Source organism: Agelaius phoeniceus, chromosome 1 (genome assembly GCF_051311805.1).
Source record: "Agelaius phoeniceus isolate bAgePho1 chromosome 1, bAgePho1.hap1, whole genome shotgun sequence".
NCBI classification, from domain to species: Eukaryota; Metazoa; Chordata; class Aves; order Passeriformes; family Icteridae; genus Agelaius; species Agelaius phoeniceus.
The window spans coordinates 57,412,574-57,431,432 of record NC_135265.1 but is presented as its reverse complement, the minus strand read 5'-3'; the positions used below and the strand labels follow the sequence as shown (position 1 = coordinate 57,431,432).

The following is an 18,859-nucleotide window of genomic DNA, read 5'->3' as shown; positions in this document are numbered from 1 at the left end:
AATGAAATCTCGGTTCCCAGTACACAACATTTGTTGTGTACTGACATGCATTTGTTAATTTATTTATAAATAGACAGATATATACTGGACATCAGCCCTGCATTGTTCAACACACATGGGTTAACACCGCTTAAAGATATAGTTCTGAACAAATGTTATTGCCTTGCCCTTATGCTAGGTTAATATAAATTCAAGATTTGCAATGAGACTTCATTTCTATATGAACCCAAACCAAAGGACTGGGGCCAAACCACTGCTGGATATTGGGAAATGCTTGCATTCTGAGAAGCTTGTATTTCAAATTCAGTTCAAATTCACCAGGAAAGATTATTTATCTGTAAAGGTACATACATTTTTGCATTACCTATTCATAAGCCACAGTTTGCAATACAGCATAATCAGTATGACAGTCTTGCAGATGAGAAGATAGTCAGTTTGCTTTACAATCAAATTTATCTTCTATTTGCATGAAGTTTAATTTCTACAGCCAAAGAACTCTGGTAAAAACTCTCCCATTAAAAAAACCCAAAAATGATGGCATGTGATAATTGCTACATCCATCTGAGCAGAAAGTTAATTTCTAAACAGAGAGCACTTAACAAAAATGCCTTTAAAAGAGCAGTATCTTTAACTAATGAACTATGAGGAGACATGTCGAGATGGTAATTAAACTTACTCTCTCATACGTTCCTATACTTAAGTTTTCCAAATATTAATACAAGAGTAGGCCCAGAAACAAATGGAAATCAAAAAAACTAGACTATGGCAAGTTCTACCCATTTAGAGTTTGGCACAGAAAAGTAAAAAACCTGATTAAATGAATCCAACTTACGAAGCTGGGATTATTCCAGTAAGCACCATGAAAAATTAACTGTTGTGAATATGATAGGAGTGGACCCACAAAAGTCTGATTCTTTTCCCAGCAGTGTGCAATATAGACTTCAGCAACACAGGAAGGGAAAAAAAGAGAGGGTGTTGATGATGGAATTTAAAATTTCTGGAAAAAAAAAGCTTAATCATAGAATCATATTCATTCAGCTCCTCATGCAGACATATATTTTCATCCAGTCTCATGCCTACAAGAATTAAGTCTTCCTGAGCTGACCACATCATTACCCACATTCCATCTCAGAAGCAATGCTTATGCCTACAGTGATCCTGTACTTTGACATATCACCATATACACCAGCATTTGAGGCTTGTTGCTGCACACACTTCCTGGCTGAAGGCATTCCCATGCGTCTCCACTTGTAAATGGTACTCAGTATTGAACAAGTACTATAAATAGGAATTACCTCTGTTCATGCATGGAAGAATACACAGTTTGGGAAAGTTGGTTTGTCTACTTCTTTTTATAAATTAAATTGCAAATTCAGATCTCAAATCAAAGAGGAAACCTGTCTTTTTGGGAATGCTTAAGTAGTAGGCTTTTCCAGTTGTAACTAGTTGACATTTGCTCTTCTGTACATCAGGATTTTAAATATTCCACTAATTATCATTGCTAATATATTTTAATGAATACAGGCATAATTCTTTTAGAAGGACTATCACCAGGGCCCTAAAAGTATTCCTGCAGCCTATAGCCAAAAATGTCTCACCAATTTTACTCAGACTTTTTTGAAATCCTTTGCTAAATGCACAAAGTAAATAAGTAAAAAATTATTGATCTGCACAAAGTAATATGCAGATCTCAAAATCTTCGTTGATACAGAACAGTCCTTTTAATTCAAGGTTTTTGGACACGAATCACTACATTTTGTAATGGAAACCACAAAGTTTTTTACTAGATACCACTAGATTATACTGCCAAGAAAAGACTTCCCCCATCACTCCTCAATTTTGGGCAGATCTTGAAGCACTAGAGCATACTCAGTAGTTCAAGCTGAAGCCTGCTTTCCAAAATAAATTCAGTTTTGACCCATACTTCAAAATCTTTTATAAGGCCCTTTTTATCTTTCAATTTGGTATGTATGATTTGTGGCCAGGCAGTGGCTATATGACCTTTAGGAAAGCTATTCAGAAAAGCCATTTCAGTAATCTGGGGTGAACAACACATAAATGTTAATCAATCAATCTCTCCTATTAGTGTCTACCTCACAAATGGTTCATTTCTAATGACTTGATAACAGCCTGGTAGACAATTAAAGAAATAAAATTAAAAAATCAAACCAAAACAAAACAGAGTTTACTCCATTACCACTTTTCTGAGTCAATTTCTTATTTGTGCAGGAGGAAGATAAAAGAAGAAGTAAATAAATGCAACAGTATTTTCTGGAGAGATATTTATCTTGATAGAAGACATATGGCAAAATCACCTGTTGGTTTTGAAAGCACTAGCCTGTTTGTTCCTTATCAGATATTATCCTCACTGTCCTGCTTTATTAATTAATATAGAGTAATCTCTAGAAAAATTGTTGTTTTCTTTTTCTTGACATGTGAGGTACACTTCCAGGAGAGAGCCACAGTGCAGCTCTGAAAAAGCCATCTTTTTAAGGACTGATATGCAAATTGATAAAAAATCCCCATCACTGTCTTTGTTATATTTCCTCAACAACTTCAAAAAAATCCTTTTCTTGTCAATATTTTTCACATTTGTGATGCTGATGAATTAATGTGTGATAGTTACTAATTCCAGTCACAACTGACACAAGCAATGTCTGTTTAGAAACAATAGGTAATTTGGTTTTATGGACATGATAAAAAGCATTAGAGATTGCCAGCACTGCATTAGGCAGGCAGCTTGGCCACCTGTGGTGCCACAGGCACAACTGTCAGTCACAGGGTCAGGCAGTGTGTAGTGGAAGCCCAATGCAGAAAGCAGAGGACTTTGAAGTTACTAAGAGCTTTCTTCACACTTTCAGGAAAGCACTTCATAAAGCAGATTATTCTGTCTATCTGTTAAGTAACACCAGGGAGGGGGGAGGGAGCTGCTTTGTTGCAAACAACTCTGAGGTTCTGTTGTTGTTGTAGTTCTTTATTTAATACATTTTGCCTAAAGAGTGAAGTCTGTCAACTCAGACTGAAAAACTGAAAATTCAGAACATTACCTTCACATTCTTGTACCATACATGACAAATCTTTGATATACCCTGGATAAGAATATTTTTTAATAAAAAGGGAAAAGATTTTACAGTTTGTAAAAAAAGCTTATGCATAAATATATATACATTTATATGTGTTGTCTCAAAGAAATTATTAAGAAGGTGTTAGACTTCTCTCAGCAAAACCCATAAGAATGACAGTCAGATGTTCTCTAGAACAAAGAGATTGTATTGAATAAGTGCAAAGTCTTTTAAAGGAGGATCTTTCTCACGTGTCAGATTGCAACAATCCTTATTATCACTGCTGGAACTTTGTTTTTATTAATAGACTATCTGAGTAGGTAATTCTTATGTGAATAGATTCAAAATCAGGGTCAATTTTTGTTTGTTGTAACTCTGTCTGGTAGGAGAAGAGTTTCTTTAAAGCTTTTATTTATTTTGGAGATGGCAGACGCTAATGCTGGAATGAATCCCTGGTCTTCCTTCTGTCATTGCAACAATCTATGTATTTGTACATAGTCAAGTGTCATCATGGTATGTGGGTACCTCTAAGAGTTAGCCAAAGAGGAAGGTCAGATAGACTACAATTTTAAAACACAAGATTTTAAAGGGGTAAACATTGAACTCTGTCTTGTAACTCCATTAACTGCAGTGGAATTGTGCCAAGGCTGAGACTGATCCTGTGTAACTTAATTGTAATATATTTACTGCTTATTATATTCATCCATTTCTTGTCTGCAAGTCTGAAAGCAACCTAATCTGCAAGTATGCTTTTCAGACTTTTATTGTCCTAACCTCCTGGAATCACAATCTATGAGCAGGCATGACTTTAATTATCCATAAATTAGAAAGACTTTTTTTTGCCATTCTTAATAAAAACTGCACCATCTAAGGTTCAAAAAGTTTCTTTACCATATCCAGCCAATGTGGATTTGCTCATGCTTTGTAGAGTAAGAGAAAGGGTTAATAAGGCCTAAAAAAAGGCATGCATAAAAGAGATGCATAAGTAGTGTTTCCCATTTCCTCCAACTCAGAACCCTACTGGACTTGCAATTCCTCATAATGCTATGGACTTCAGAAATAGAAATATTTTGTTTTACTTAGCCTACATAAATGGGAACAGGAGTTTGATCGCTACTTACAACGCTTAGTGACTGTAAAGTTAGTTAGTCTTAAAGAAAAAAAAAAAGGAAATGGGAAACCAAAGCCATGTTTATGTTCACCATTTAAATGAGGAAAAAGGGAGGAGATTTATTAGGCCTGGACTTACAGATGGCTTTATAGTTTCAGGGAAGGCTTTGACATCCTCACTATATGTCAGACTTCAGCTATGGTGAGATCTCTGGATATTGATTGGGCATAGCTGCAAATTAGTACAGGAGCAGCTCTACATGCAGCAGAAAAGTGGAATGAGATGTATGCACTGGCAGCACAGGAAACAGTTCTGGAGCTTAAAACCCCAGCATGCCTCTGTGGGGAGAAAAACATTGTCTTACTCCCTGAAAAAAATCTGCTTATTTTCCAATATTTTCTTCACATATTGAAAAGAATCCCAATAGGGGGAAACCATTAAATGCAAATTTCTGATGCCTCAGTTTTCACTGAAGTAGAAAACTCGGGGCAAAATGGTGAGATATGAGGGCTGAAGAAGGAACACAGATGAGTCTTTTAGTTCTGATGTCAAGAACTTCATCACTGGGGCCAGGCAGTGCCACAGAGAGGCATGGTCACCTCCCCTTACAGAAGTTCAATGAGACAAAAGGAATATCCGTGACCCTCAGGAAAGGAGCCTTCGTGGAAGTATTTGTGGGGCTTTTTCCCTTTGTATTTGTCTTCTCTATTTCTTTCTTCTTGGATTATCAGTCACTTTCATTCAGAAATCCCTGTTCCAAAAGCTTCCTTTGTAGGAGGAATCGTCTGAATTGTCTTTATCAGGTAGGCACAGGGGATCAAATTTTCAATCCATATTAATCAACATGGCATTACCTGTTTCAGGGGAACTACATGCATTTATACCAGCTGTCCCTCTTATCCTCAGAGACCCAAGACATAACTCAATAATCCAGGCTAACCGCATGACAGTTACAGACCTTTCTTAGTTACTACTGTATAAAATGACTACTGGGGGAAAATACTCAAAGCATATCTAAAACTCGCTGAAGACAAAAAAGAATGATGAAAAATGCATTCCTTATTTATCTCTCTTCACAAACTTAGAATTTCATTCTGCTTCCAAAGAGGTCTTGAGAGAGGACAAAATAGGATTTACCACTGTTACCACTGCATTTTATTTGCAATGTTATAACATGTGCAGCATATTTAATATTTGTAGCACTTTCTGCCAAAATGCTATTAATCTCACTAGAAAATTGGATTAGAAAGCTTTGAATCACTTTAGAAATTATCATTTACTGCAGATGTGAGTGCACACGCAAAAGACTTGAAGAAAGGATGGTATCTTCTGCTACATCCTCTGAAGATGAAATTATGTCTGTATTCAATTCCATTACAGTTGTTTATTAGGTTGGAACAAAAATCATAAAAGCCTATATGTTAGCTATCATACAGTACAGATATATGCATCCATCAATACATATGTGAAGATGTGCATGTATGACATGCAGACACACAAGTTTACCTATATGATCTTGCATATATACACAGCATATGGAATAAAGGCAAATTTTAACATTCATTCTTGGCAGTACTAACCAAAGTGGCTCAGCCAGATACCAGTTTTGAGCTCCTCCCTTCCAAAAGATTTGAATAGAGACTGGTAGAAGATACCTGGGTGTTGATAACTATTTCTGGCATTACTACTCCAATCCTTCCTTTAAGCAGAGATATAGTGATTGTCTTACTTCTCCAAGTGCCTTTGGGACAAAACAGTAGAGTGTTTGGCTGTTATGGAAATTGTGAAGGACAAATCCCCCTCTTACAATGTCTCAAAAGAAATGGCAATGAATCGGATGGTGTTAGTTGGAAGGCTATATAATGTAACTAAGCAATGCTGTACCAAGTTATTAAGTTCAGTGCATGATGACAGGAAGAGATTCTTTGTAAGTAATCACTTTACAGTTTTTGTCATTTGCACTTTCTTAATGTATTTCATTCTCTTCTAAAGTGAAACATAAAAAAATATTTTTATTTTTTTCCCACAGCTGTAACAGTTTTGTGTATCAAAGAGCTTTAGAGAAAAACAAAACCGAAAGAATTCCATGGAAATTACAACCAAGTGAAAGTCTTCTAGACTGCAGCAGTATTCTCAAAAGACACAGCTAGGTGCAGAAAAAGAGGAAAACATGGTTTTAGATTGACATGAAAAACTCTTTAGAACTCTACCCCTTTGAAACTTTTAGTTTAAAACTTTTTGCCCCTTTGTCCTACAGACCCTGATATAGTCCTTGCTGACTTTATATTAAGATCTCCCAGAAGCCTTCTTCTCCAGGCAATGCTCCCAGTCTTTCTTCACAGGAGAGATGTTCCAGCCCTCTGATCATTTTTGTCACTGTCTTCTGGACCCAGTCTAAGAGATCCTGGTCTCTCGTGCTGAGAGCCCTGAGCTGGATGCAGTTTACTCATCTGCAGTTACCATCTGCAATTTTCATTAATTACAGACAATTTCAATTATAATATTTTCTTTTTGTCAGTAAAACAAAAGAGATCTAGCAGCATGGTTTCCCTGAGTAGCATGCAAATCTATTTTAATAATTATATTGAATGTGGTCCACAATGTGAGAGATTATTGAAGCCATCTTCTCACATAAACTTCATAGTCAAATCCTAAGTGTAATGAAGTGACAAGGACATTACCACATGCTCTATTATGTTGCAGTGTGCCAATAGTGATAATATACTTATGAAAGTTGTCCAGCCTATTAGAAAATTCCATTGAACCCTGTAAATTACTACAAACATATTTTACCATTTTCCCCTCAAGTTTTGAAGTGTATGTTTAAAAACTGAAACAACTATTTTAATAACCTTTTAATTGAATAAATCCTGCAAATAGTAGCTTTGTAACCAACATTAGTTCTTTTACATCTGCTAGTCCCAACATGAAAAGCCTTGAGAATGAGCTAACTGCAGTATTCCATAGAGTTCAATTTAGCAGAGTAATGGAGACATACTTATTGCAATAAGGGTTAGTATAGACTGAAAAAGAAGAGTTTCTACAGTGGCAGAAAATACGAAAACAAATGCAGTATAGGAAGTATAGGAAGTGCCACAGAAAATTACTTGATGGGCTCTGACTGGGGAAAGCTCGCCATCCCCAGGTGAGCATTTGTAAGCTTTTAATTTAGTAATGTGTTTGTGAAGTCATTAAAAATTATCTTCCATCATGGGGGCCACATTATGCATGAACAAATGTAGACTTATTCAGGACAGCTATAAAAAGGATGACATTAGTTTCAAATGCTTTTCCTCAATTTTATTGGCAATTATATATGGTGACCTAAAATGACCTAAATTTTGTTTACATTTTCATTCTTACAATAAATTCTTTCCTTACTTCACATGGACTATAATTTTACAAAACTAGAATATTAATATATTTTTAGTTCTGGAGAGTGAAAACCTATGCAATAATCATATATATTATTTTCTTGGAAATGAAAAGGGATGTTAGCAAGAATATTTTATACAATCATGACTGACACACATGCTTATCTCCTTCCTAGGTTTTATTAAATATCCTTTCAGATTCTGTCTTTTGATGAAGATACATTCCAGGACAAGCAAGCCTAAACCAAATATGCTGAAAAATTAAGCTCTAAATTTTAGGAAATGGTTTCTTTTCCAGATTCCAGAAATACTTTTCTCTATGCTAACTGCACAACAGGTCAAAACAATAAGTGGCAGTACATATGCCCACACTTCAATCACCTGAGGCTGATTGGAACAATCCAATACAGTCCTATACAAAGATGCAAATTTCAGATTTGCAGTATACAAACTCAGGAACAATTTGGTAATTTACTACAAGCATATAAATTATGGAAAGAATTGTGACAAAGAATTAGCATACCCAGTACAATATCCTCTTATCTAAAATAAACTGTAAAATAGGCAAGACCTACTCTCTGGGGTACTTGCCTATTTGTATGTTCCTACTGTATTTAAAGTGTGCAATGTTAATTTTTTCCCTTGAAAATTGTTCCTAGACACTTACTTCAGCTTCACTCACGCACACATCATTATTCCCTGATCCTATAGAGTTACAAGCATATTGATTGAGAACACTTTCCTTTAAGAAAGTTTACTTCCTTAGGTCTCTCCAGGAGACATCTCCAGATGGCTGTCCAGAACTAGATTTAAACTTAGGTGGTGATCTACCTCAGTGGGATCGTGTGTTTGACTTTCATGGGAAACTGAGGAGACAAGTCTCTTTAAAATTGGCATTTATAAATATCCTGCCCCCTGGTGCCCAGAAATTTTCACAAAGAAGGGTTACATTCTGTAAGTTTATACTTATGTTTTTCAGCACTAATTTTCCCATATTAAACACTCCACAAAACTTAGTTTATTTTGTATTTTAAAACTGCATCATATTTATCTTAACATAAACTAAAAGCATTCTACAGATGCAATATAAACAATTTTTTAGAGTGATTACTTCTAGGAAAATCTAATTGAATGCTCAGCAAAGAACTAACTGTTCTTGACACAGTTAAAAATCACACAAGCTGATTAAAAATATTATCTACTGATTCTTTGCCTAAGGCTCAGAAACAATGTTTTTCAGTTCAGTATCTTTGAGCTTGAACTGGTAGCAAGAGACACTTCACTAATGTTGAAATATGCAAAGTAAAAATTGTTAAATGCTAAGGAGACAATCAGGGAAGGATACTAAATTAAAATGGAAAGAAATATAAATAGATTCAGCCTGACAAAGCCTGGAGGCATACACAACTGTAAATGGAAAGAATAAGGAAGCAGTATCAGTCTACCTAACAGATGAGATACCAAAAGTAGCATGAAGAAGTAAGAACTTTCATTCAGAATACTAAAACTCTCTTCTAGTGATGTCCTTTGAAAAGCACCTAAAATTCTTTTATCCTTGTCAGCTTGTAAATGAAAAGTCTTAGAAGTCCCAAGATGCAGAAAGATGGATGCTGAAAGGGAAATATCTGAATCTCTAAAGAAAAATAATTAATTCTCCATGTAGGTTAGATGCAGGAAGCATGTGAAAAAAATATACCAAAGAAAAAAAGTAATAAAAGAAAATAGAAACTTCTCTAAAAATTAAACCTTTTTCATTAAAATTCAGGATGCTGTAGAATTGTCTCCTCTTTTCTATTAAGATGACATATTACAAGTAAAATATTTGGGACATGTCTAAACTGCATCAAAACATAATAGAACTTTGACCATGACAGCATAATGCAAGTGATTATGTCTCATTAAAATTTGTAACTATTATAAGTAAAGTGAAGAAGGACAAACTGAAAGCTAGCTATAGTATCAAAGGTTGATTGCAAGGCATCTGAAGACCTCATTGAAAGATCAGTTGCTTGAAGCATTTATTAATAATATGTAATGCAGGATGACTATCAGCAGGGCCAAATCTGGGACTGCACAAAGCTACTCTTGTTTAATGGGAGGAAACCAAAAAAACTTCAGAGTAACAGCCAGAACTAAGTAAACTAACCCTGAGCAGCAGATAAAATCCAATAGAAATCAATCCTTTCAAGTTGAACTATTCATGGGCCTTATGAGAAACTTCACCAACTCTATGTTCAGGAAGATGCCTTGTTACTGTTATGTCCCAAGGGAATCCATGCAGCGACAAGCTTACCCAAAATGCTTGTATCAGAATGCCTAAAGACAGTCACATTACAAAACTTCATTAACCAGACATACAAATGAACCCTGAGGCATTCGTAGCAGTACCTTCCCATGTGGATTCTCTGATGTCAGTCTTGGATGAAGTCACACTCCTGCAAGGATACTAATATAATGACATTCATTTTTGGTTATATTTTTGAGGCTCACATTCCTTCAAAGTGATTGAAGTTGGCATTAGAACTCAAAAGTTACTGAGAAGACCACAAATCCTACATGAAATATGATTACCTAAGATTGTTTCTTTAAGAAACCAAACAGTGCTATTGTGAAAAAGAAAACAAAAAGCCATGCCATCATTTTCAGGATGCATCTGGACAATACTCTTTATCATATGGTTTAGTTTTAGGTAGTACTGAGAGGAGCAGGGCTTTTGATTTGATGATCTCTATGGATCCCTGCCAACTCAAGTTATTTTATGATTTTAAGTAATGCATTCAGATAATCTCTTCCCTAGCACTCAAAGACTCAGTGATTTGCAAGGTAAAAGAATGTGTGCAAGATAAGGGTTTAAAAAAACTTTCTCTAGAGGTGAATAGATATGAAAGGACATGATAAAGGTACAAATGAATTCTAGGAGGAAGTAGTAAGATCAGGATTTTTTTCCCCCTCTCTACTAACAGAATGCTAAAGTACATTTTCAAAGGAATTGAATGACTTTATATTGAAACCTAAGGTTCACTTTCAGAACTCCCTATCATGAGTTGTAACTATATCTGAAGCTATTGTGATTTAAAAAAAAAAAAAGGTGGCATTTCAAAGAGAGCAAAACTATGTGCCTTACAAAAAGACCCCAAAAAACCCCAAAAACTACAAACCAAAAAACATCCAAAGAAATAGCACAGGGAAGGAGAGAAATAACTAATATAAAAAGCATAAACAAGCTTCCAAATGCAAGAAAGACAAATTTTAGCAGAACTATACTGTCAAAAAGCAAAGACTCACTATTTCTACAATGTGTCCATGTGTCAAAATGTCAAGATTCATCTTGAGGCTCCCAGCAAATATATGCTGTCTTATTACACTTTCCACAGTGGTAAGGGGGATTCTTTTAAAATTCTTTATATTTTTAAGAAAGACAAATTGTTTCAAGAAAGATAGTCATAAACTGCACCTTCCAGGTGGCATTGCTTCCCAAGGAACAGCAGCACACAAACAGCAGCACACAACAGGCACACTCACAGATTGCATTTCAGTAATCACAGGGACCCTACCTATCACTGTTACACTCTTCTTTAAAGTCTCTGCAATTTCCTCCTTAATCATTCTGAATACTCAAGCACAGCATAATTTTAAAATCAACCCAGTGCTCTCTTTTGACCTAATAATGAATACCTAGAAGCTGCTTTAACCAAGAGATCAGAATCCTTCTGAAAACCTGTATTTCTCAGCACATTTATCTGACTGCACAAGACACAATTACAAGTCTCCCTTAATCACATCAGAAGGTGATAAGGAAAGCTTGTCTGTCTGTTCTTAACCACACCTCAGTGAAGCACAGTCTAAACTAGAAGTACTCCTAAGTAGCAAATCTTCCTCACATAGCTGAAAGAAACCACGAGATTTTTTCCTGTAGATTTGAAAAAGAATCCTTGCAGGCTGAACAGAAAAACTAAGGCTTTTTTGCTCTTCTGCAATCTCCAAACTGCTTCTTCCATGACCAACAACCGACCTTGCACCAAAGGCTGGCATCTGCCTGGCACCTGCCTTCTGGTGTCACTGACACCTTCACTGGCAGCACATGGCCATGGCTAAGGGAACAACCATGGTAAGGTATTTCCCTGGCTTCAGGGCCAGGACACATCTTAGGCTTATGTATTTCTGTGTGCATACATGTGATCTTGTGTTATATTACAGTATTTCCCTTTTGTTACATGGCTCTGTATTTCATGGCTATAAAGACTCCACAAATGACAGCATGGTAAGTTTTAAAAGAGCCTATTAGATGTTTGGTTGACATATAATTAAAATGCAATCCAAGTAAGAAGGATATTTGAACTCAAACCATCTAAGCTCTTGCAAATGACTATCTGAATGGAAGTTCATTTTTATTTCTAAGGCAAGATCTATGAAGTACTCTGGGCTGAGGACCTGTGCTCTCTATGACATACTGCCAGTAGCTGCAGAAATGAATTGGTTGCAAAAATTCATGCCTAAACCCCCTAGGATTCCACTGCATCTCTACTAAGCATCTAAGTTAATCTTCTGCTTTTCTTGGAAAAAAGGGAACACACAAGACTTTTCTATTATGACTTGAACATCTAGTGCAAATCAGAACATAGCACTCCATCAAAGGATAACCCACTTAACTAAGAAAAAGACCCTTAGCTAAGGGTCTTTCTCAACCCTAGGACCTTGTGGAGCAGAAGGTTTCTTTCTCCTTGGGGTTCTTGAGAGCTGTTTATCAAGAGGGAGACTTAGATGCAAAATGTCCACAGGCTTTAGATCTCTCATGTGAAAGACTGCATCAAGGAGAAGTGAGTAAGTGAGTTTGGACTGAAAAAATGTCGATGCTATTTATGTCAAGGACCTAAACAAATATTTTTTTTAGGCTGCTGCATGGAGTCTGAAGACAAAACAGCTAGACAGTAGAGGAGTATAATTTATGTGGAAGAGTAACTTCTCAGCAATGAAGGTTTTAAGGACAGCTGGCAAATAAGAAAGATTTGATGAAGTTCTGATTTGTTCAGGGGAAGACATATTTTTCAACATCTTGTTAAATGTAATTTGAAACAAGATATGTGACTTTTTCTGGCACAGCAATTTCTCTCATTTCCCATCCAATGGTTCTTGTCAAGTCAGGCTGCTTGGAGGTATAGGCAAGGAACATTTCTCTCATTTTCTCTTCCTTGGGGAATCTAGCACAATATAAGTGCAACAACAAAAACATAGGCATCAATTTATTATATCTATCCTATTTTGCCTACAATAACCTCTCTGAAAAGCTACCATCATTTCTGTTTTAAGGAGTGCTCTCTGTGAAGAATGAATTTTACTCTCTAGCTTCCTATTATCACAGAAAGTTTTATGCCATACTGCCAACATTCATACTTTCCATTGTTCTGATTTTTTTGGATGAAGGATAAAATTGTAAATATTGAAAAAATTCCTCTGTTTTGTACAAACAAAACCAATGAAGAACACTGATGGGCTTCATGAAGGGGCAAGAAAAGTATATTTAAAAATAACACTTACATTTCTTTCCTAAACCATTAAAAGAGATTGTTTTTTCTCTAGAATATTAAAAAAAGATTGAAGCTTTAGAAATTCATGACATGTGGGGCCAAATCAGTCTATTACAGATTTCTAACATATATAACTCATGAATCATTTTTCAGAAGGAAATGTAAATTAAATTGAATTAACAGGGTGTTACTTACTGTAGCTAATTCATCAAATTTTCCAAAAAGTTCATTCAGCAGCTTCACCAGCTCTTGGGCAGTACACTGCGATGCCAAACTAGTGAACCCCACAATGTCTGCAAATAAAATACTGTAAAGAAGTAAAGAGACATGGATAAATCAGTAGAGATCTTCACATTCTTGTTACTCTCTTTCATAGCACAAATGTAACCACAGCACAAACTCCTGAAATATTACCAACAAAGTGCTAGTTGTAAAAAAAAAAGGAAAAGATTCAAAAAAATAGGCATTATTCTGGTGCTGTCAACTGTTTTAGAGAACTCTCAGACACTTTCAATTGCTCCATACCTACCTGGCAGATGAGGCAAAGCACCTCATTCATAGAGTGCCCAATGAATACTCTAGGAAGATGGTGAACAATTTATTCTCTTTGCAGCTAGGATCTCCTCAGCTAAATTGGTTTCAGAGACAGTTTTACACTGCTAGACCTCCGTAGTCAAACAGATAAACTTTGCATGAGGTTTACTTTGTGCTGAAAGACAGGGGTTAATAACTTCAGTGGAGTAGCTCCCTGTGGTCTGTGATGATGCAGTAACTTCCTGTGAGGAGTAGAATCCACAATGTCAAGCCAATATTCTCTGCACTGTGCTGCCTGGCTCAGGTAAGTGTCCAGCTTTAGCCAGTATTAGCAAGGTTTTAATGCCCAACAGTTTAATCTGCTTTAACAATTCCTGCTAGTCAGTGTTCATCAAGTGAGATATTTGAAAAAAGTGCAGGTACTATTGTGACTGAGAGAATAAATCACAAAATGTGTAAATCACAAAATGTGTAAATCACAAAACTCAAGAGAGTATGGTGCTGTGATCCTTTCAAATCTTTAGATTCCTTCCATTGGTAGAAGCAAAGGATCAGCTGCAGGAGCACACTGCATTTATCTCCAACATCCAGACTAGAAATGTCAAATAATTTATGAAAACACTAATAAACCACCTCATGATACATAGCCTAGGTATAATTGATGTAGTGTAAAACTTAGTTTGCTAACTGTACATTGAATTAAACATTATGTACTGCCATTCACCTCAGCAAAGCTTCAGTCTTGAGATAAAAAAGCAACACTAGAAAAACAGGCCTAATAAGTCTACTGTTTTCCATTTTTCATAATCAAGTCTCAACACTCCTAATATGTTACAAAAAATGGCAAATACAACTCCTGCCTCCCACCCTACTTCTATAGTTTAATTTAAACCAGTTGTTTAAATCCCTTGTCCACCACAGCAGGTAAGTAGCATATCCCAGCACAAAACCAATTCATCCAAAATGCAATGACTTTGGTCTACAAACAAAACCTTTATGTTGTCATTTTAATCCTTGGGGCAGTGTCTTCACTCAGTACTTCTTGGAGAATGCCTTATGAGGACATTGCTCAAGATGGCCCTGGTTCAAGGAAAAAATAGTTGTTCCATTCCCATGCTGTTTAAACATAACAAAAAGGCCTCTTAAAATAAAAAAGTCAGCATTTATTTATGATTCATGCCTCTGCTATCATAAAAGTGAACCAGTCAAGTGATGGGTAAAATAAAATGCATTAAGAGAGTTCAGTAACACCTGCATATTTGCCCTGAAAGATCTACTTATTCTCTTAATTCTTTATTGATGTCCTTGTTGTTTGACAGCCCCAGGTCTTTCTGGAAATTCAGAGTTACCTAAATTCCTTGAAGACTTTCAAAAGCACTCAAATGTGCATCAGTCTTTCATACATTTTGCTTTATGGCTGTTTTCTTTATGGCCTAAATTCACATCAGAACTTATAAAGTTTAAAAAGGCACAGAGGAAAAAACAAAATCTAAAATTGTTGCAATCCAGTATATCATGTCCAGTATATCATGTTCTGGTTTTAATTCAATACTATCAGTATGGAAGGGGAGTGTGGATGTTACTTTATAATAATAGCCTCTGATAGCCTCTGCCATTTTTCATCTCATCTATTCTACACATTTTAAATTTTGATTGATTTTACTTTTCTATTTCCTTTTCTATTTTAAACTTCCTTTTTTTTTTTTTTTACTAAATTCCCAACTCTTTTAATACAATATTCTTAAAATATGCAAAGTATAACTCTCATGTCTGGACATGGCACAGACGGGGAAATGCTCTAAGTAGAAGTTCTGCCTTTTATTAATGAAAAATCTCCTCCTTTTTGCCACCATGAAATCTTACAATCATAGTAACTGCTGCACTTTGTTTGAAAGTAGGCTGAAATGCCAGTGACTAGACCTGATTTTGCAGCAAACAGTGGTAGGAAACAGCCAGTGGAGGAGCAGGAGATTTCCCTCCCCAAAGTGCAACTGGCACTGCAAGCCTGCTGCTTCCATGGTCTGTTCTCAGGGGTGGCAGTCCTGAGGAGAGCACACACACAGAGCTCTACTATTCAAAAAAATAGCATTGAAACTCAACCGCTGATGAATTTTATTTTAGCTGGTCAACTGACCAATATTATCTCTTCTAATTCTTCACCCATCTGCATCCATCTACAGCCTCTTCCCATACTACTTGTACTACAAGTATTGTGGGGCAGCATCAACACACACTCTCATTGTACTACATCTGAAAAGAATTAGAGTAGCATCTTGGGGTGACGGGGAGTCAAATTACCCAACTGATGCAATAAACTTTTTTCCCCTTATGTTCTGCTCAGTTTTTTGGGAAGTAAAGCTCAAGAAGGCCTTTATGAGGACATGGCTAAGTCAGTCATAGGGAATGACAACAGAAATGAGATTTGAATTCTTGCTATGGCCATGAAATCATAATGGTACTAAAGAGAGAAATTATAAGATATACAGTGCCAGAATTCCAGTCATAAACCTGAACTGTTTCCACGGCCAAATGTATTCAAATATTCTCAAAGTCTAAGTCTCCACATGGGCACTGAAATTCCCTTTCCTCTGTTTTGGATATATTATTCACACAAAAATACTGAAAGCTTTAAATTTAGGCCATGTCTAACATACTCAGAAAAGTTAAAACAAAGCAGCTACAGGAGTGACATCAGTGTTAAAGTACATTAATCTCTCCTCCAGATATACTCATTCAAGAGCAAAGTAGTCTTGCTTCACAGTAACTTAATCTGAAATTGCTATAGAGGTTCGCATCCTCAGAGAGGATTAAACTAGAGTAAAGTATTTATGCATGAAAGATTCCTCATAATTGCATGGTATACAAAGGAACACTTCATAATCATTGCCAAGTAATTTTATTTTTAAAAATGTAAATGCTGGCATATATAGAAACAAGAAGTGAGAAGCTACCAATTAACAATTTTTTCTCTTACAGACCAAACAGGGATGAAACTCTCCCTTCTTTCACTCCACACAATTAAACAATTTGATTCCACAGAATTAATAATAACATTGGGCACTTTGGTGAAAAATCAAAAAACCCAATCTCCTTTAAACTACAGCTCTTAATGAAAGAAGAGAAATGAAAATGAAAAGAAATGGAAAACAAAGAACAAATGTTGCTTCTGCTCACTCAACACCATAATTTGCACATGATTTAAGCACTGCTCTTACTTACAAGCGATGCAAAGGTGTTGGTTAGGAAGGCTAGGTAGCTCCTACAGTGCTGCAGCTGGTGCTGCCTCACAACCCAGGGCTCAGCAATGCTCCATGATCTTGCATGGCACAGAGATGAGACTGACTAGACTATAGGTCTCCATATTTTCTGCTTTCCCCGTTCTAAAAATCAGGGTTATATTTCCCTATTTCCAGTCATTAGGGACTCACTCAATTCACCTTACTGACATGATTTTTCAAATATGATAGATAGTGGCTTAGCCACTATCTGCCAGTTCCCTCAGAGCTCACAGATTAATCTACTCAGGTTCCATGAACTTGTGCACATTCAAGCTCCTTAGATGGTCTTGAACCTGATCCTCTCCTGCAGTGGGCTCAAGGTGTTCATTCTCTCAGTCCCTGTATTTGTCTTTTTTCACCAGGGAGGCATGGCTGGGGCACTTGCTATTGAAGAATGAGGTGTAGAAGTTGTTGAGAACCTCAGCCTAGCTGAGAAAAGAGAACTTTTTCCAGGGTAGCCAGGTCTTCTATTTCCTATTGGTGAGAGTCGGAGTTATCCCTAGTCTTTCTTTTGCTTGCAACATATCTATAGAAGCCCTTTCTGTTATCCTCAATATCCATGGCCAGACTCAATTCTGTCTGGGCCTTGGCTTCCCTAACCTTTTCCCTAACTTCCTGTACAATTCCTCTGTTTCCTTCCCAGGCCATCTATCCTCATTTCTACTTCCTGAAAGATTCTTTTTTTGCTCTGTGTTCGCTCAGCAGCTCCGGATCCATCCAGGATGGTCTCCTAGCATTTTTGCGTGATTTCCTCCTTGTTGGATGAGTTCTTCCTGAGCTTGGAAGAGGTGATCCTTGAAATTCAGCCAGCATTCTTGTGACCCTTTGCCATCCAGGACTCTATCCCATGGGACTGTACTCAACAGTCCTTGAAGAGGCCAAAGTCTGCCAGGGAAGTGAACTTGCAGTGTACCCTCCTCACTGCCTTGAGGTTCTTGAATCCCCCTATGTTGTGATCACTGTCGCCAAGGCTGCCTTGGAACACTGCATTCCCTACCAGCTCCTCCCTCTTGGTAAGCACAAGGTCCAGTACAGCATCTTCTTGTTGGCTGTCTTCAACTGCTTGTGTACAGAAATTGCTGTTGACACATGTGAGGGATTATGTCCTTCTGTGCTGTCCCTCCAACAGATATCACAGTGGTTGAAACCCCCCATGAGGACCAGGGCTTGAGACCACTTTTGTCTGCCTATGGAGGGCTTCATCCACACCATCCTCCTGATTGGGTGGCCTGTAGCAGACCCTCCTATAACATCCCCTGTCCCTGCCCTCCCTCTACTCTTCACCAACAAGCTCTTCTAGGCGGGATCCTTATCCTTCCGCAGAGTTTCATACACTCCAGCTGGTTATTGATGCAGAGGCTACATCCCCTTCTCATGTCCCTTGCCTGTCTTTGCTAAAAAGCCTAAAACCTTCCCTTTAAAAGCTCCAATCGTAGGAGCCATCCCACCATGTCTCCATCATTCCCATGGTATCATATCCACATAGGCCTGTGCACATCTATAGTTCCTCTTGTTTTTTTGCCATACTATTTGCATTTGTATAGAGGTGTCTGAGCCAGTACCCAGATAAAGTGGACTCACTGGCTGGAGTATCTGGAATGCCTTTGCACTGTTCCAGGCATCCATTAGAGGTGTTGACACCTGAATGTCAGGACTGGAAAGGATAGGTGGCCCCATCCCCTGACTAATCTGATTTAAATCTCCCTGCACTACTCTGACAAGTGCCTGACCCAAGACAGTTTATCTCTTTGTCAGATGAGCCCTATAATCCCTTAGTAAACCAGGCCTGGCAAACCGAGTCTCATGGTCTGAGTAAGCAAAACCATGACTTACCAATCATACCAGAATCTTATCAGTAAATTCACAGGATTAGGAAGTTTGGCTAAATCTGGTAAAAACTGAAATCACTTTGGTTTTTAGACAGACAAGTTGTTAGCAATTGTAAGTTGCAACAACACATTAATATTCTAATATA

General features: G+C 37.0%; 1 protein-coding gene across 3 annotated transcripts in view; it reads right to left on the bottom strand.

Annotated features, from left to right (window-relative positions):
• ADCY1 (adenylate cyclase 1) overlaps positions 1 to 18,859 on the bottom strand; it is a 161,156-nt gene that overhangs the window by 66,390 nt on the left and 75,907 nt on the right. For all 3 annotated transcript variants that reach the window (XR_013182603.1, XM_054642300.2, XM_077179438.1), the window contains exon 4: positions 13,268 to 13,379. Coding sequence is in view for 2 of the 3 variants with exons in the window: in XM_054642300.2 (XP_054498275.1) it covers positions 13,268 to 13,379 (112 nt within the window). In the remaining variant the exon portion in view is untranslated. The remainder of the gene's footprint in view (positions 1 to 13,267; positions 13,380 to 18,859) is intronic.